The sequence below is a fragment of the Salvelinus namaycush genome, chromosome 36 (genome assembly GCF_016432855.1).
Source record: "Salvelinus namaycush isolate Seneca chromosome 36, SaNama_1.0, whole genome shotgun sequence".
Taxonomy (NCBI): Eukaryota; Metazoa; Chordata; class Actinopteri; order Salmoniformes; family Salmonidae; genus Salvelinus; species Salvelinus namaycush.
Genome location: NC_052342.1, coordinates 13,794,983 through 13,814,865, shown reverse-complemented (window position 1 = coordinate 13,814,865; position 19,883 = coordinate 13,794,983). Strand labels below are relative to the sequence as shown.

The following is a 19,883-nucleotide window of genomic DNA, read 5'->3' as shown; positions in this document are numbered from 1 at the left end:
AGTAAAATAACATATATAAAATAATTTTGTAAAGGTAAGACGTGTAAATGCTTTATTTAAAAACACTTATTGAACAAGCAGGTGAAATCAAAGACAAAGCAACAGAGAAAACAGTGTTCCGCTGTAGCTCATTTGGAAGAGGATGGCGCTACCAGGATAATGGGTTCGATTCCCGGGACCACTGGTACGTTATATTTATGCACGCATGTCTGCTAAATGGCATATATTATCATTTATATATAACATTCAATTTGAAATGTTGTTGCCATTTGAATCATGGTTCAAGCATTTCCAGTCCAGTAAAATGTACATTTACAGTACATTTTAGTCACTTAACACTTATCTAGAGTACTCATCTTTAGGTAGCTAGGTAAGACAACCAAATAGTCATAATAGACCAAACTTTTTCTCAGTAGAGCAACTATCAGCAAAGTCAGGGCTAGTCATAAAAGACAAGTGAAAGTGTGCAAGAATGGCAAGTAGTCCACATGTTAAACTGTAAAAGAAATGTTTAAAGGTCCAATGCAGCCATTTTTATTTCAACATCAAATAATTTCTGGGTAACAATTAAGTACCTTACTGTGATTGTTTTCAAATAAAATTGTAAAAATATACAAAAATATCTTCTTAGCAAAGAGCAATTTCTCAGGCAATGATTTTGTTAGGACTGTCTGGGTGTGGTTTAAGTGAGGAGGGGAAAACTGACAATATGCTGTTCTTGGCAGAGAGGTTTGGAACTGTCTTTCTTATTGGTCTATTAACTCATTTACAGCCTGGTGATGTCACCATGGAAGGCCAAAACTCCCTCCTACCAAAACAGGGGCACATTTCAGGAGGTCTTTTTACACAGCTCTTACACTAAAAGGGCATTATCATAATTTTCACAGTATTATTCCAACCTCATAGTGTGGAAATATATATAAAACACAGACAAATCACGTTTTTGACTGCACTGGACCTTTAAAGCCTGAGATTAACATTCAATGGTTACTATGAGATGAGTAAATTATATAAAATGTCTCTCCTACAGACACATCTGAATTATGCAGTACATTCAACATATGTTTGCTATAGACTGGAATGGTATTCTATCCCGATATGGCCCTCTTTCTTGGCCATCACTATTTGGCAATGCTAGAAATTATGAAATGGTACAATTTTTCAACCACAAGCCCAAACTGTAAGCCCTATCCTTAACCTTTAAACATTATAAGGAACAAAAAGTTAGTAAAGCACTTGCTCAGTAGTTCTTGCTCAGCAGTTAAGACCCTTCTAGACTGGCCATCTAGTCCCTACCCTCATTTTGGGGTCCTAAGCCATGTGAACTTGTTGGGTGACCACGTGAACCTGTTGGGGGCCTGATGTGGTCTGCGTCTTAACCTCACGGGCCATCTGGCACCAGGTACAGACGTAGCAGCAACACACCAATGCGACATCTCCACACGTCGAACCCTGAGAGGGGGAAGAAGGAAGGAGAGATGGATAGAAAATGAAAGCAGAGGACAAGAACATGTCAACAGGACAGAGTTAAAAGGGGATGAGGACAGAGGTGGAGAGAAGAATAGGGGGTGTAGCACAAGTTCAGGGAAGGAGAGAGAAAAGGTTGAGTTTAATTCCATATTCAGTGTTATTTTTAAAGGGTAATCAAGGCAATAACAACACTAAGAACAACAGCATTGGGGTGGGTTTAAAAGCCCATGATCTATAACAAACTGGAAACACTATACTGTATAATGTATACCGGATGTGTTTAAGTGCTATCTATCCAGATGTCATGTACATCAAATAACTGTATTTCGCTATGTAAGTGTGTAAAAAAAATAAGGCCATGTATGTAAAACAGGTGTAGAATGTAAATGCAACAAAAACGATATTTATTCACACGTCAAACATCTGGTAGTTTCCAAAACCATATCCCCTCAGAAAGGAAAGTAAGAGACGTTGTGGATAGCAACGGATGTGGGTGCTGTGGATACCACCACCCACCTATCCCCTCCCTGTCTCCACTCTCACCTGCCCCTCCCTGCTCTCCCCGATCGGCACCCCCACCCTCTCGCAGGGCTCCTACCTGGATGCCGTAGCGTTCTCTCATGGAGGAGCGCATGCAGCAGGAGACAGCCATAAAGGCACATGGGTCCAGGAGGGGCATGCAGAGACACCAGCCGAAGTGGGAGGCGGTCTGACACTGAAGACAGGGGAAGCACCACAAGGCACAACAACCTGGGAGACACACACACACACACAATTGAAGGTCAACGTAGTCGTGGCCAAACGTTTTGAGAATGACACAAATATTAATTTCCAAAAAGTTTGCTGATTCAGTGTCTTTAGATATTTTTGTCAGATGGAATATGGAATACTGAAGTATAATTACAAGCATTTTATAAGTGTAAAAGGCTTTTATTGACAATTACATGAAAGAGTCAATATTTGCAGTGTTGACTCTTCTTTTTCAAGACCTCTGCAATCCGCCTTGGCATGCTGTCAATTAACTTCTGGGCCACATCCTGACTGATGGCAGCCCATTCTTGCATAATCAATGCTTGGAGTTTGTCAGAATTTGTGGGTTTTTGTTTGTCCACCCGCCTCTTGAGGATTGACCACAAATTCTCAATGGGATTAAGGTCTGGGGAGTTTCCTGGCCATGGACCCAAAATATCGATGTTTGGTTCCCCGAGCCACTTAGTTATCACTTTTGCCTTATGGCAAGGTGCTCCATCATGCTGGAAAAGGCATTGTTCGTCACCAAACTGTTCCTGGATGGTTGGAAGAAGTTGCTCTCGGAGGATGTGTTGGTACCATTCTTTATTCATGGCTGTGTTCTTAGGCAAAATTGTGAGTGAGCCCACTCCCTTGGCTGAGAAGCAACCCCATACATGAATGGTCTCGGGATGCTTTACTGTTGGCATGACACAGGACTGATGGTAGCGCTCACATTGTCTTCTCCGGACAAGCTTTTTTCCGGCGGCCAAAAAATCTGAAAGGGGATTCATCAGAGAAAATGACTTTACCCCAGTCCTCAGCAGTCCAATCCCTGTACCTTTTGCAGAATATCAGTCTGTCCCTGATGTTTTTCTGGAGAGAAGTGGCTTCTTTGCTGCCCTTCTTGACACCAGGCCATCCTCCAAAAGTCTTCGCCTCACTGTGCGTGCAGATGCACTCACACCTGCCTGCTGCTATTCCTGAGCAAGCTCTGTACTGGTGGTGCCCCGATCCCGCAGCTGAATCAACCTTAGGAGACGGTCCTGACGCTTGCTGGACTTTCTTGGGTGCCCTGAAGCCTTCTTCACAACAATTAAACCGCTCTCCTTGAAGTTCTTGATGATCCGATAAATGGTTGATTTAGGTGCAATCTTACTGGCAACAATATCCTTGCCTGTAAAGCCCTTTTTGTGCAAAGCAATGATGACGGCACGTGTTTCCTTGCAGGTAACCATGGTTGACAGAGGAAGAACAATGATTCCAAGCACCACCCTCCTTTTGAAGCTTCCAGTCTGTTATTCGAACTCAGTCATTATGAAAGAGTGATCTCCAGCCTTGTCCTCCTCAACACTCACACCTGTGTTAATGAGAGAATCACTGACATGATGTCAGCTGGTCCTTTTGTGGCAGGGCTAAAATGCAGTGGAAATGTTTTTTTGCAATTGCAATTCATCTGATCACTCTCCATAACATTCTGGAGAATATGCAAAATGCCATCATACAAACTGAGGCAGCAGACTTTGTGAAAAATAATATTTGTGTCATTCTCAAAACTTTTGGCCACGACTGTAGTATGTAACACTTGATAGTTCATATACAACAGATTATAATGTCATGAAACAATGTTTGATCATAGAGTGAAAGTAGGGGTAAAACTATAAACAAATGTATGTAAATTAACTCATTTTCAACACATATTTCTCCTCTCCCGATCTTTCTTCCTTCTCTCCGTCGAGAATTTCTCCTAACTTCCTCCCTCTGCCCCTCTCCTTCTGTCTCTAGAGAGCTCTCAACAACCAAAGATGAACTCTTTATTTTTAAGGTAACCGACTAATAAGTATACGATAATGGATGGGCAGGGATGGCCTCAAAATAATTCAGCTTTCTCTCCTGTTCACTGTGGATGTTAGCGTAAAATGTCCTGATAAAACCAACTCTAACGTTTAAGGATCTGATTTCACCAGTTTATTGACATTCCAGTAACAGCCCCCACTGTGTTACTGGAATGTGACGTCACACATTTGGTTCCAGCTTTCTGTTTTTCATTATCCAGTGAGGTCGTTTCTCCTAGACCCTCCCATCCCCTAAAATTCAGTGTGACATATTTCCGGTAAATGTAAGATTTGCAAAGTATGAGATGAGCTATAAAACTGCCCCCCCCCCCACACACATGGCAACAAGTATAGATTTGCAGGAAATGTAGCTTTAATACTGCAACATTTTCTCTTAGCCTCAGGACAATAAGTGTAGAATAGCATTATAAAACTACAGTTTCTCTCTGCACCATGGCTAAATGTGTTTCAAATACAGGAAGTTAGCTGATTTCCCTGGGGAGGTCGGTTCCCTGGGTCCAGGGGGTATCAGGTAAATGTCTGGTTCTTGGTACAGTATTCTCTCAGTAAATCAGAGATTTTAAGTTCAAGTATATGAAGTGCAAGATGCTTCAAACTAGTCTCTAGTCACGACAGACTGATTTTAATTTAAATATATAACGAATATATACTCGGAAAGAAGAGCCCGAGGAAAAAAATTACAAAAAAATATATATACACATTACAAAATAAAAACATAAATCTATATTTGGTTCTGGGTTTTGAGATGAGCATATTAGGTAAGTGACTCTATGATGACTTACAGGTGCCCATGTCAGAGCAGCAGTCACACAGTCCTGTGCTCCATTCCCCCGACCTCTGGGTGGTTGTTACAGTGGTGATCTGCTGCTGGTGGACAGCCATGGCTACACCACACCCAAGGAGAAAGAAGGAGGTAGGGAGAAAGGGAAGGAAGAAAGGGGGGAGGAAGAGAAGGAATTACATTTAGTGGGGAGAGAAATGCATCGGTCTGATAAGAGGTTTTAAATCCATGAAAGGAAGTAGTTACACGGAACAAAAATATAAACACAACACGAAACAATTTCTAAGATTTTACTGAGTTACAGTTCAAATAAGGAAATCAGTTTAATTGAAATAAATGAATTAGGCCTTAATCTATGGATTTCACATGACTGTGAATACAGATTTGAAAAAGGTAAGGGCGTGGGGGGAAAAAACAGTCCGTATCTGGTGTGACCACTATTTGCCTCGTGTCACAAGACATATCTCCTTCGCATAGAGTTGATCAGGCTGTTGATTGTGGCCTGTGGAATGTTGCCCCACTTCTCTTCAGAGGCTGTGCGAAGTTACTGGATATTAGCGGGAACTGGAACACGCTGTCGTACACATCGATACTTGTCTTATTCCTGACCATACCATAACTCCACCCCCACCCTGGGGCACTCTGTTCACAACGTTGACGTCAGCAAACCGTTCGCCCACATGTCGCCATGCAGGCGGTCTGCCATCTGCCTGATACAGTTGAAACCGACGTTCATCCGTGAAGAGCAGACTTCACCAGCATGGCAGTGAGCATTTACATACTGAAGTTGGTTACGACGCCAAACTGCAGTCAGGTCAAGATCCTGGTCAGGACGAAGAGCATGCATATGAGCTTCCCTGAGACGTTTGTGCAGGAATTCTTCAGTTGTGCAAACCCACATTTTCATCAGCTGTCTGGGTGGATGGTTTCAGACAATCCCGCAGGTGAAGAAGCCGGATGTGGAGGTCCTAGGCTGCCATGGTTACACGTGGTCTGCGGTTGTGAGGCTTGTTGGACGTACTGCCAAATTCTCTATAATGACGGCATATGGTAGAGAATTTCATGTTCATTTATCTGGCAACAGCTCTGGTGGACATTCCTGCAGTCAGCATGCCAATTGTACGCTCCCTCAAAACTTAAGACAACTGTGGCATTGTGCTGTGTGATAAAACTGCACCTTTTTTTTAGTGGCTTTTAATTGTCCCCAGCACAAGGTGCACCTGTGTAATGATCGTGATGTTTAATCAGCTTCTTGATATGCCACACCAGTCAGGTGGATGGATTATCTTGGCAATGGAGAAATACTCACTAACAGGGATGTAAACAAATTTGTGCACAACATTTGAGAGAAATACGCTTTTTGTACATATGAAACATTTCGGCGATCTTTTATTTCAGTTCATGAAACATGGGACCAACACTTTTTCTATTCAGTATACATGTTGTAACATTTCCAAAAATGTTTTGTTGTTGCTGCAAACATTGACCTGTGCCTGTATCAAATAATGTTGAAGATTAATATTGAATAATATCAAAGATTCACTTTTAAAATCATCATGATTGCTCTATCTGTAGGATGATTTTCTGATGTGACTGCAGTACCAACTTTTCTATGACATAAAATCATACTTCCCTTCCTTATTATACCACATTTTACAGTCAATACCGTTCAGTCACCTTGCTAGATACGATAACTGACCCACCACATGCACATAAAAAATTATACGAAACGATAGGCTATGCAAAATACTCATTGCTTTCTGACAGATATATTAATTGAACCTTACTTTTGATTGATTTAATTATTATAGTTTCTTGAATCTTCAGGATGCCCAGGCCACATCGGGTTACAAGACACTGTATTTGCAATAGCGAAGGGAAATCATTATATTTTGACGTTTACATATACGGTATACATCAATTTTCACGAAAACGAAAGACTATTGGAAACAAAACAAAACCTGCTATTTCAATTATATCGCGTATCCTGTCGAATCTGCCATGCTTTTGAAATACGATTTGCAACCATGAAGACTTATTTTCTAATTAACCATTCAAGTTTCTCTAATTCAGAGTAGTTCTGGTTTCTTATTAGTGGGGAAAGTATAAACACACCTCATTCGATTAAATCAAATAGCCAAATAAGTCATGTTAGTACAAGATCCATCATCGTAATGAACGTCTACAATAAAATATTGACTAGACTGAAACCAACCGAAGAGACTGTTTTAACCGCAATGTGCTGTTAGTTGAAGATGGTATATGTTTTTAGCAATTGGCAACTAGCTTTACAGATACATGTAATTTATAATCTTACCTTTCTATTCGTCTTAACTATAAAGTCTGAGAAGAGAAAAGTTGCAACACAGAGATCAACGGTTGTGCTGTTTTGGTATGTGGCGGCAGGCAGCCTAAAACACCTACAATGGAAGTTGACCTCGGTGGAGTTTCGTTTTACAGAAATAGTAATGTTGGCAATGTAATGCCTGTACGGGGGTCCATCATACTTTAGCGAGAAACCTTGTGGACTACAGTTAGTGTGGGTTCAGTGAAATTATGATGAATATCAGGATGATATTTTTCTTTATTACTGTGCTTTCTACAAGTAGGTACACTCTACACTAATAATCTGACATACTCATTACAGAGTATGGGATTGATTGAAGTTCAATTTTAAATTCAAATCTCCCTACCATCATATCTAAGACAGTATGACAACCGGGGCGTGTATTCATTGATGCCAAGGTAGCTAGAATCCTTAATAAATCAAAAAACAACCTTTATTTAAACAGGGGAACAAGCTGAGACAGTCTCTTTACAGTTGTGCCCTGTGATACAACTATAAAAACAACACAGTAATCAATAAGAATTTAAAACCAAACAAAATAATATAAAAAGTACAAGATGGAGATTAAAGCTATTAAAAGAAATAAACTTCTATAAGAAAAACACACATTACAAAAAGCAATCACAGTTTATAATAAAAAGTTCATGTAATGTGCATTTAAACTGTTTTACAGGCACCAAAACATCTAAATGGAGTTCTTTCTGCGATTCCTTCCATGACTGGTGGAGCGTGATATTCAAGTACCGTTTTGCCTAACTCAGAGTTAATACGGGGTATCTCTAGCACTAGCATGTCCTGTGACTGGGATTATAACGGCGATTCTGATCCAACCATCAATTCATACATTGTTGTGTCCCTGGCCTGATAGGATGTAATGTCACGCCCTGACCATAGTTTGCTTTGTATGTTTCTATGTTTTGTTTTGGTATGGGTGTGATCTGAGTGGGCATTCTATGTTGTATGTCTAGTTTGTCTCTTTCTGTGTTTGGCCTGATATGGTTCTCAATCAGAGGCAGGTGTTAGTCGTTGTCTCTGATTGGGAACCATATTTAGGTAGCCTGTTTTGTCATTGTGGGTTGTGGGTGATTGTCCTTGTTAGTTGCCTGGTTGCACTACGTTGGCTTCACGTGGCGTTTTGATATTTATTGTTTTTGTTGGCGACATCGGTAAATAAATAAGTATGTACGCTCAAAACGCTGCGCCTTGGTCCACTCCTTTAAACGGCCGTGACATGTAAGTTCAATATGCTAACGTTGCCCATGAAAGGAAGTTAGGCTAGCGGGCAAGCATTTTAGCCAGGTAACCTAGGACAACTAACAATAAAAGCGTGCACTGTATGACAGACTTATAGACTGTTTTGTCAACATGAAAGAAAGGAGGATGGCATTGGCGTTTCTCTACAAGTAGGGTGAGTAAACATGTTTTTCTACTTGCACAAACACACGCGAGCACACACAGAAATCAGAAACCATGGACAGCCACATCATATTTAGCTTACGTTGATTGGACTAAATTGTTTTCCGTATCTTTTAGTTGTCACTGTATTAGACTAAGCAGAGGTGATTACATGATGTTGACATTTTGTAGTTGAAATGGTGCTGGAATAGTGGAGGCAGCTCCTGTTTTCTTTCTGACTTGTGGTAACTATGTGGTTCTACATTAACTTACTTGACCATGCTGTACGTCATGTAACTGTTTGTTACATGCAAAATGCTTTGTGGACTTCACCGGACAGATATTGCTCTCCAGTTTAGTGATAAAACAAAGGTGTGGTTGAATTAATTCTGCTACTATCCTCCTATTGTCTCGGCCTTAGGCCTGTATTTCACGGTCGAAAGGCATATGAAAGGTTGTAGAAAAAAACCTGCAATTATCACAACACATACAGTACGAGTCAAAAGTTTGAACACACCTACTCATTCAAGGGTTTTTCTTCATTTGTTCTATTTTCTACATTGTAGAACAAAGAGTGAAGACATCAAGACTATGAAATAATACATAACCGCCAGACCCAACCCCATACTGATCCGCCTTCGGCCCGCCGACTGACACCAACCCCGACGACCCCCCGGACGCAGCCCCTTGCTCGGCCATGCACGAGAGACCGCGAGATGGGCCACACAACGAACTTCCAACGGTTCCGAGAAGAGGGCGACGGAGCGACTGCTCCCCAGCCGCGGTTCGAGCCCAGCCCATGAAAATGGACAAACTAAAGGGTGTGCAAAGTAAATGCCCACTGAGTGAACAATCTGAACCTTGTTTGAAGTCAGTAGGTCATATGACCAAGGAGCTATTGAAATTAGAAAGGTAGAAAAATGTATGTAAAAGCATATGAGATGAAAATGGACTAACTAAAGGGTGTGCAATATAGAAGGGTAGTCAGTGGACATTCTGAACCTTGTGTCCAGCAGGTCACATGACCAAGGAGTTATTGAAATTTAGAAAAATTACTGTAAAATCAAGTGAGATGAAAATGGACAAACTAAAGGGTGTGCAATATAAAAGGGTAGTCAGTGGACATTCTGAACCTTGGTTGAAGTCAGTAGGTCACATGACCAAGGAGCTATTGAAATTCAAATGTAAAAAAAGTTAGTACTTTGCTTCAATTCAACTAGGAATACAAAATGCTGCTCACATTTCCACATGTTTATTTTGCTTTGGAAAGCTCGTTAATGTCCAAATTGTCAAAATAAGACCTGTGCAATGTTGTGCGCAATTTTTACAACATCATGACACTTATTTGGAGTCTGTGGCTCAAGTGGTTTGAAAGCTATTGAGATTTGAAAGCGCAAATATCCGTCGAATATCCAACCTGAAACTGACTTTACTCGGTTCTAATGGGCTTGAGAAACTCAGCTGCTGCTGCAACATGCTGCAAGTCATAAGAAATATATGAGAACAAACTATAGGCTACTGTTAGATAACTAGTTTATATGGTGGTATTAAAGCTGGTATATATTGTAGCTAGTTAGCTAACAAACAGTCCAAAGAAAGGTAGCTAGTTATATTTGTTTATGGCAGAAGGTTTGTTAACATGACTTCAGCCAATAGCTAGTTAGAGCCAGTCAACAACAGCTGACCTCGACACAAAAGTTAGCTCACGTCCAAATGCCAGTGCTACGTTTTCCACAAAACATAAAGGGAAAGGATTGGGGGATTGGGGGTTTTGGAGAAATGTCCTCTGGTCTGATGAAACGAAATAGAACTGTTTGGCCATAATGACCATCGTTATGTTTGGGAGGAAAAAGGGGGAGGCTTGCAAGCCAAAGAACACCATCCCAACCGTGAAGCACGGGGGTGGCAGCATCATGTTGTGGGGGTGCTTTGCTGCAGGAGGGGCTGGTGCACTTCACAAAATAGATGGCATCATGAGGAAAGAAAATTGTGTGGATATATTGAAGCAACATCTCAAGCCATCAGGCAGGAAGTAAAAGCTTGGTCGCAAATGGGTCTTCCAAATGGACATTGACCCCAAGCATGTTGTGGCAAAATGGCTTAAGGACAACAAAGTCAAGGTATTGGAGTGGCCATCACAATGCCCTGACCTCAATCCTATAGAAAATTTGGGGCAGAACTAAAAAGGTGTGTACGAGCAAGGAGGCCTACAAACCTGACTCAGTTACACCAGCTCTGTCAGGAGGAATGGACCAAAATTCACCCAACTTATTGTGGGAAGCTTGTGGAAGGCTACTTGAAACGTTTGACCCAAGTTAAGCAATTTAAAGGCAATGCTACCAAATACTAATTGAGTGTATGTAAACTTCTGACCCACTGGAGTGTGATGAAAGAAATAAAAGCTGAAATAAATCACTCTACTATTATTCTGAAATTTCACATTCTTAAAATAAATGCACTCCCCAAACCCAGATTGATATTTGTATAGGATGTATAACTCTGCAACGCTTTAGGCCAGAAACAAGCTGTAAAAGGCACAAGAAAGACGTGGCTCTAGTGTACATGGTATATATTTGTTGAGTTTCTATGCCTGAGTTATACAGCTAGCTTCCATCCTCCTCTGGGTACATTGACTTCAATACAAAACCTAGTAGGCTTGTGGTTCTCACCCCCTTCCATACTTGCAAAGTAATTATGACAACTTCGGAGGACGACCAACCCATCAGAGCTCTTGCAGCATGAACTGAAATGTTGTCCACCCAATCAAAGGATCAAGTAATTAATCTAGTACTGAAAGCATAAGGTACAGCTAGCTTGCACTGCAGTGCATAAAATGTGATGAGTAGTTGACTTAAAGAGCGAGAAAGACAATAGTTTCTAACAAATTAACCTAGAAAATGCAGCTAGCTAGTTTAGCCTACTGAAACACCCGGCTCAAACAGAGGGATGCTATGTTAGCTAGCTGGCTATAACAATCCAACATAACACTGGAACTCTTCCAAGTCAAGGAAAGCATTTGGTTTTACTAATTTATTGCCACCAGGGCCCGTTTAACTGCTAAACTGCTAACTGACTATACACTGTAATGTTACTGCATGATTGTAGCAGGTTTACTAACACGTTAGTTCTATTAGCTATGTTGACTATGCTGTTACTTTAGCTAATATGGGGACAATGGTGTAGGCTGTGTGTGATATGGTTTGGAAACTTTTTTTCCCGCCTGGTCACATACAGCTGATATATTGTGCATTGAAGTCCACAAACGAAGGGAAAAAGTGAGAGGAGGTGAGCGTTTAGAATGCAAAAGGAATACAACGTGGCTGTTGTATTATCTTGATGGCATTGTGTGATCCCCGCTACAGGTTCACAGTGGTGGATGTAGGGGCATACGGCAGAAGAGCGATGGTGGAGTGTTTGAAGAGTTATTTTGGGTCCAAAACTGCTGTAGAAGATCCTCGATTTACACTCGCCAGCTGTCCTACCAGGTACCACAACGCCAAATCCTCACGTTTTCCTGGGAGATGCAGCTTTCCCCTACATGAGAACCTCATTTGCCCTTATCCAGGTATGTTGATATAGAATGTTGGAATCAATTTAACTTTTTCTGTTTCTAATTTCCCTTGTTACTGCAAACATGTACGCACCTCTATATCAAATCAAATTAAATCAAATTGTATTAGTCGCATGCGCCGAATACAACAGTGTAGACCTTACAGTGAAATGCTTACTTACAAAATCAACAATGCAGTTTCCAAAAAATACGGATAAGAATAAGAGATAAAGTAACAAGTAATTAAAGAGCAGCAGTAAAATAACATATATAAAATAATTTTGTAAAGGTAAGACGTGTAAATGCTTTATTTAAAAACACTTATTGAACAAGCAGGTGAAATCAAAGACAAAGCAACAGAGAAAACAGTGTTCCCGCTGTAGCTCATTTGGAAGAGGATGGCGCTACCAGGATAATGGGTTCGATTCCCGGGACCACTGGTACGTTATATTTATGCACGCATGTCTGCTAAATGGCATATATTATCATTTATATATAACATTCAATTTGAAATGTTGTTGCCATTTGAATCATGGTTCAAGCATTTCCAGTCCAGTAAAATGTACATTTACAGTACATTTTAGTCACTTAAACACTTATCTAGAGTACTCATCTTTAGGTAGCTAGGTAAGACAACCAAATAGTCATAATAGACCAAACTTTTTCTCAGTAGAGCAACTATCAGCAAAGTCAGGGCTAGTCATAAAAGACAAGTGAAAGTGTGCAAGAATGGCAAGTAGTCCACATGTTAAACTGTAAAAGAAATGTTTAAAGGTCCAATGCAGCCATTTTTATTTCAACATCAAATAATTTCTGGGTAACAATTAAGTACCTTACTGTGATTGTTTTCAAATAAAATTGTAAAAATATACAAAATATCTTCTTAGCAAAGAGCAATTTCTCAGGCAATGATTTTGTTAGGACTGTCTGGGTGTGTTTAAGTGAGGAGGGGAAAACTGACAATATGCTGTTCTTGGCAGAGAGGTTTGGAACTGTCTTTCTTATTGGTCTATTAACTCATTTACAGCCTGGTGATGTCACCATGGAAGGCCAAAACTCCCTCCTACCAAAACAGGGGCACATTTCAGGAGGTCTTTTTACACAGCTCTTACACTAAAAGGGCATTATCATAATTTTCACAGTATTATTCCAACCTCATAGTGTGGAAATATATATAAAACACAGACAAATCACGTTTTTGACTGCACTGGACCTTTAAAGCCTGAGATTAACATTCAATGGTTACTATGAGATGAGTAAATTATATAAAATGTCTCTCCTACAGACACATCTGAATTATGCAGTACATTCAACATATGTTTGCTATAGACTGGAATGGTATTCTATCCCGATATGGCCCTCTTTCTTGGCCATCACTATTTGGCAATGCTAGAAATTATGAAATGGTACAATTTTTCAACCACAAGCCCAAACTGTAAGCCCTATCCTTAACCTTTAAACATTATAAGGAACAAAAAGTTAGTAAAGCACTTGCTCAGTAGTTCTTGCTCAGCAGTTAAGACCCTTCTAGACTGGCCATCTAGTCCCTACCCTCATTTTGGGGTCCTAAGCCATGTGAACTTGTTGGGTGACCACGTGAACCTGTTGGGGGCCTGATGTGGTCTGCGTCTTAACCTCACGGGCCATCTGGCACCAGGTACAGACGTAGCAGCAACACACCAATGCGACATCTCCACACGTCGAACCCTGAGAGGGGAAGAAGGAAGGAGAGATGGATAGAAAATGAAAGCAGAGGACAAGAACATGTCAACAGGACAGAGTTAAAAGGGGATGAGGACAGAGGTGGAGAGAAGAATAGGGGTGTAGCACAAGTTCAGGGAAGGAGAGAGAAAAGGTTGAGTTTAATTCCATATTCAGTGTTATTTTTAAAGGGTAATCAAGGCAATAACAACACTAAGAACAACAGCATTGGGGTGGGTTTAAAAGCCCATGATCTATAACAAACTGGAAACACTATACTGTATAATGTATACCGGATGTGTTTAAGTGCTATCTATCCAGATGTCATGTACATCAAATAACTGTATTTCGCTATGTAAGTGTGTAAAAAAATAAGGCCATGTATGTAAAACAGGTGTAGAATGTAAATGCAACAAAAACGATATTTATTCACACGTCAAACATCTGGTAGTTTCCAAAACCATATCCCCTCAGAAAGGAAAGTAAGAGACGTTGTGGATAGCAACGGATGTGGGTGCTGTGGATACCACCACCCACCTATCCCCTCCCTGTCTCCACTCTCACCTGCCCCTCCCTGCTCTCCCCGATCGGCACCCCCACCCTCTCGCAGGGCTCCTACCTGGATGCCGTAGCGTTCTCTCATGGAGGAGCGCATGCAGCAGGAGACAGCCATAAAGGCACATGGGTCCAGGAGGGGCATGCAGAGACACCAGCCGAAGTGGGAGGCGGTCTGACACTGAAGACAGGGGAAGCACCACAAGGCACAACAACCTGGGAGACACACACACACACACAATTGAAGGTCAACGTAGTCGTGGCCAAACGTTTTGAGAATGACACAAATATTAATTTCCAAAAAGTTTGCTGATTCAGTGTCTTTAGATATTTTTGTCAGATGGAATATGGAATACTGAAGTATAATTACAAGCATTTTATAAGTGTAAAAGGCTTTTATTGACAATTACATGAAAGAGTCAATATTTGCAGTGTTGACTCTTCTTTTTCAAGACCTCTGCAATCCGCCTTGGCATGCTGTCAATTAACTTCTGGGCCACATCCTGACTGATGGCAGCCCATTCTTGCATAATCAATGCTTGGAGTTTGTCAGAATTTGTGGGTTTTTGTTTGTCCACCCGCCTCTTGAGGATTGACCACAAATTCTCAATGGGATTAAGGTCTGGGGAGTTTCTGGCCATGGACCCAAAATATCGATGTTTGGTTCCCCGAGCCACTTAGTTATCACTTTTGCCTTATGGCAAGGTGCTCCATCATGCTGGAAAAGGCATTGTTCGTCACCAAACTGTTCCTGGATGGTTGGAAGAAGTTGCTCTCGGAGGATGTGTTGGTACCATTCTTTATTCATGGCTGTGTTCTTAGGCAAAATTGTGAGTGAGCCCACTCCCTTGGCTGAGAAGCAACCCCATACATGAATGGTCTCGGGATGCTTTACTGTTGGCATGACACAGGACTGATGGTAGCGCTCACATTGTCTTCTCCGGACAAGCTTTTTTCCGGCGGCCAAAAAATCTGAAAGGGGATTCATCAGAGAAAATGACTTTACCCCAGTCCTCAGCAGTCCAATCCCTGTACCTTTTGCAGAATATCAGTCTGTCCCTGATGTTTTTCTGGAGAGAAGTGGCTTCTTTGCTGCCCTTCTTGACACCAGGCCATCCTCCAAAAGTCTTCGCCTCACTGTGCGTGCAGATGCACTCACACCTGCCTGCTGCTATTCCTGAGCAAGCTCTGTACTGGTGGTGCCCCGATCCCGCAGCTGAATCAACCTTAGGAGACGGTCCTGACGCTTGCTGGACTTTCTTGGGTGCCCTGAAGCCTTCTTCACAACAATTAAACCGCTCTCCTTGAAGTTCTTGATGATCCGATAAATGGTTGATTTAGGTGCAATCTTACTGGCAACAATATCCTTGCCTGTAAAGCCCTTTTTGTGCAAAGCAATGATGACGGCACGTGTTTCCTTGCAGGTAACCATGGTTGACAGAGGAAGAACAATGATTCCAAGCACCACCCTCCTTTTGAAGCTTCCAGTCTGTTATTCGAACTCAGTCATTATGAAAGAGTGATCTCCAGCCTTGTCCTCCTCAACACACCTGTGTTAATGAGAGAATCACTGACATGATGTCAGCTGGTCCTTTTGTGGCAGGCTAAAATGCAGTGGAAATGTTTTTTTGCAATTGCAATTCATCTGATCACTCTCCATAACATTCTGGAGAATATGCAAAATGCCATCATACAAACTGAGGCAGCAGACTTTGTGAAAATAATATTTGTGTCATTCTCAAAACTTTTGGCCACGACTGTAGTATGTAACACTTGATAGTTCATATACAACAGATTATAATGTCATGAAACAATGTTTGATCATAGAGTGAAAGTAGGGGTAAAACTATAAACAAATGTATGTAAATTAACTCATTTTCAACACATATTTCTCCTCTCCGATCTTTCTTCCTTCTCTCCGTCGAGAATTTCTCCTAACTTCCTCCCTCTGCCCCTCTCCTTCTGTCTCTAGAGAGCTCTCAACAACCAAAGATGAACTCTTTATTTTTAAGGTAACCGACTAATAAGTATACGATAATGGATGGGCAGGGATGGCCTCAAAATAATTCAGCTTTCTCTCCTGTTCACTGTGGATGTTAGCGTAAAATGTCCTGATAAAACCAACTCTAACGTTTAAGGATCTGATTTCACCAGTTTATTGACATTCCAGTAACAGCCCCCACTGTGTTACTGGAATGTGACGTCACACATTTGGTTCCAGCTTTCTGTTTTTCATTATCCAGTGAGGTCGTTTCCTAGACCCTCCCATCCCCTAAAATTCAGTGTGACATATTTCCGGTAAATGTAAGATTTGCAAAGTATGAGATGAGCTATAAAACTGCCCCCCCCCCCACACACGGCAACAAGTATAGATTTGCAGGAAATGTAGCTTTAATACTGCAACATTTTCTCTTAGCCTCAGGACAATAAGTGTAGAATAGCATTATAAAACTACAGTTTCTCTCTGCACCATGGCTAAATGTGTTTCAAATACAGGAAGTTAGCTGATTTCCCTGGGAGGTCGGTTCCCTGGGTCCAGGGGGTATCAGGTAAATGTCTGGTTCTTGGTACAGTATTCTCTCAGTAAATCAGAGATTTTAAGTTCAAGTATATGAAGTGCAAGATGCTTCAAACTAGTCTCTAGTCACGACAGACTGATTTTAATTTAAATATATAACGAATATATACTCGGAAAGAAGAGCCGAGGAAAAAAATTACAAAAAAATATATATACACATTACAAAATAAAAACATAAATCTATATTTGGTTCTGGGTTTTGAGATGAGCATATTAGGTAAGTGACTCTATGATGACTTACAGGTGCCCATGTCAGAGCAGCAGTCACACAGTCCTGTGCTCCATTCCCCCGACCTCTGGGTGGTTGTTACAGTGGTGATCTGCTGCTGGTGGACAGCCATGGCTACACCACACCCAAGGAGAAAGAAGGAGGTAGGGAGAAAGGGAGGAAGAAAGGGGGGAGGAAGAGAAGGAATTACATTTAGTGGGGAGAGAAATGCATCGGTCTGATAAGAGGTTTTAAATCCATGAAAGGAAGTAGTTACACGGAACAAAAATATAAACACAACACGAAACAATTTCTAAGATTTTACTGAGTTACAGTTCAAATAAGGAAATCAGTTTAATTGAAATAAATGAATTAGGCCTTAATCTATGGATTTCACATGACTGTGAATACAGATTTGAAAAAGGTAAGGGCGTGGGGGGAAAAAACAGTCCGTATCTGGTGTGACCACTATTTGCCTCGTGTCACAAGACATATCTCCTTCGCATAGAGTTGATCAGGCTGTTGATTGTGGCCTGTGGAATGTTGCCCCACTTCTCTTCAGAGGCTGTGCGAAGTTACTGGATATTAGCGGGAACTGGAACACGCTGTCGTACACATCGATACTTGTCTTATTCCTGACCATACCATAACTCCACCCCCACCCTGGGGCACTCTGTTCACAACGTTGACGTCAGCAAACCGTTCGCCCACATGTCGCCATGCAGGCGGTCTGCCATCTGCCTGATACAGTTGAAACCGACGTTCATCCGTGAAGAGCAGACTTCACCAGCATGGCAGTGAGCATTTACATACTGAAGTTGGTTACGACGCCAAACTGCAGTCAGGTCAAGATCCTGGTCAGGACGAAGAGCATGCATATGAGCTTCCCTGAGACGTTTGTGCAGGAATTCTTCAGTTGTGCAAACCCACATTTTCATCAGCTGTCTGGGTGGATGGTTTCAGACAATCCCGCAGGTGAAGAAGCCGGATGTGGAGGTCCTAGGCTGCCATGGTTACACGTGGTCTGCGGTTGTGAGGCTTGTTGGACGTACTGCCAAATTCTCTATAATGACGGCATATGGTAGAGAATTTCATGTTCATTTATCTGGCAACAGCTCTGGTGGACATTCCTGCAGTCAGCATGCCAATTGTACGCTCCCTCAAAACTTAAGACAACTGTGGCATTGTGCTGTGTGATAAAACTGCACCTTTTTTTTAGTGGCTTTTAATTGTCCCCAGCACAAGGTGCACCTGTGTAATGATCGTGATGTTTAATCAGCTTCTTGATATGCCACACCAGTCAGGTGGATGGATTATCTTGGCAATGGAGAAATACTCACTAACAGGGATGTAAACAAATTTGTGCAACATTTGAGAGAAATACGCTTTTTGTACATATGAAACATTTCGGCGATCTTTTATTTCAGTTCATGAAACATGGGACCAACACTTTTTCTATTCAGTATACATGTTGTAACATTTCCAAAATGTTTTGTTGTTGCTGCAAACATTGACCTGTGCCTGTATCAAATAATGTTGAAGATTAATATTGAATAATATCAAAGATTCACTTTTAAAATCATCATGATTGCTCTATCTGTAGGATGATTTTCTGATGTGACTGCAGTACCAACTTTTCTATGACATAAAATCATACTTCCCTTCCTTATTATACCACATTTTACAGTCAATACCGTTCAGTCACCTTGCTAGATACGATAACTGACCCACCACATGCACATAAAAAATTATACGAAACGATAGGCTATGCAAAATACTCATTGCTTTCTGACAGATATATTAATTGAACCTTACTTTTGATTGATTTAATTATTATAGTTTCTTGAATCTTCAGGATGCCCAGGCCACATCGGGTTACAAGACACTGTATTTGCAATAGCGAAGGGAAATCATTATATTTTGACGTTTACATATACGGTATACATCAATTTTCACGAAAACGAAAGACTATTGGAAACAAAACAAAACCTGCTATTTCAATTATATCGCGTATCCTGTCGAATCTGCCATGCTTTTGAAATACGATTTGCAACCATGAAGACTTATTTTCTAATTAACCATTCAAGTTTCTCTAATTCAGAGTAGTTCTGGTTTCTTATTAGTGGGGAAAGTATAAACACACCTCATTCGATTAAATCAAATAGCCAAATAAGTCATGTTAGTACAAGATCCATCATCGTAATGAACGTCTACAATAAAATATTGACTAGACTGAAACCAACCGAAGAGACTGTTTTAACCGCAATGTGCTGTTAGTTGAAGATGGTATATGTTTTTAGCAATTGGCAACTAGCTTTACAGATACATGTAATTTATAATCTTACCTTTCTATTCGTCTTAACTATAAAGTCTGAGAAGAGAAAAGTTGCAACACAGAGATCAACGGTTGTGCTGTTTTGGTATGTGGCGGCAGGCAGCCTAAAACACCTACAATGGAAGTTGACCTCGGTGGAGTTTCGTTTTACAGAAATAGTAATGTTGGCAATGTAATGCCTGTACGGGGGTCCATCATACTTTAGCGAGAAACCTTGTGGACTACAGTTAGTGTGGGTTCAGTGAAATTATGATGAATATCAGGATGATATTTTTCTTTATTACTGTGCTTTCTACAAGTAGGTACACTCTACACTAATAATCTGACATACTCATTACAGAGTATGGGATTGATTGAAGTTCAATTTTAAATTCAAAT

General features: G+C 40.9%; 2 protein-coding genes across 2 annotated transcripts; both read right to left on the bottom strand.

Annotated features, from left to right (window-relative positions):
- Positions 1-35: 35 nt before the first annotated feature.
- LOC120030433 (placenta-specific gene 8 protein-like) lies at positions 36-7,287 on the bottom strand. Its single transcript, XM_038975836.1, has 4 exons — positions 7,154-7,287; positions 4,838-4,939; positions 2,069-2,220; positions 36-1,452 (listed from the first exon to the last, which is right to left on the bottom strand). Exons 2-4 carry the CDS (start codon positions 4,935-4,937, stop codon positions 1,312-1,314), a joined length of 393 nt encoding a protein of 130 aa, XP_038831764.1. The 5' UTR covers positions 4,938-4,939; positions 7,154-7,287; the 3' UTR covers positions 36-1,311.
- Positions 7,288-13,045: 5,758 nt separating this feature from the next.
- On the bottom strand, positions 13,046-19,649 carry LOC120030434 (placenta-specific gene 8 protein-like). Its single transcript, XM_038975837.1, has 4 exons — positions 19,516-19,649; positions 17,204-17,305; positions 14,449-14,600; positions 13,046-13,835 (listed from the first exon to the last, which is right to left on the bottom strand). Exons 2-4 carry the CDS (start codon positions 17,301-17,303, stop codon positions 13,695-13,697), a joined length of 393 nt encoding a protein of 130 aa, XP_038831765.1. The 5' UTR covers positions 17,304-17,305; positions 19,516-19,649; the 3' UTR covers positions 13,046-13,694.
- Between the last annotated feature and the right edge of the window lie 234 nt (positions 19,650-19,883).

Excerpts from the sequence above, each read along its gene's own strand:
- LOC120030433 (XM_038975836.1), bottom strand. The coding sequence starts at position 4,937 with ATGGCTGTCCACCAGCAGCAGATCACCACTGTAACAACCACCCAGAGG. Across the intron at positions 2,221-4,837 it reads CTGCTCTGACATGGGCACCT|GTTGTTGTGCCTTGTGGTGC; the intron begins GTAAGTCATCAT and ends TGTGTCTCCCAG. Across the intron at positions 1,453-2,068 it reads GAGAACGCTACGGCATCCAG|GGTTCGACGTGTGGAGATGT; the intron begins GTAGGAGCCCTG and ends TCCCCCTCTCAG.
- LOC120030434 (XM_038975837.1), bottom strand. The coding sequence starts at position 17,303 with ATGGCTGTCCACCAGCAGCAGATCACCACTGTAACAACCACCCAGAGG. Across the intron at positions 14,601-17,203 it reads CTGCTCTGACATGGGCACCT|GTTGTTGTGCCTTGTGGTGC; the intron begins GTAAGTCATCAT and ends TGTGTCTCCCAG. Across the intron at positions 13,836-14,448 it reads GAGAACGCTACGGCATCCAG|GGTTCGACGTGTGGAGATGT; the intron begins GTAGGAGCCCTG and ends TTCCCCTCTCAG.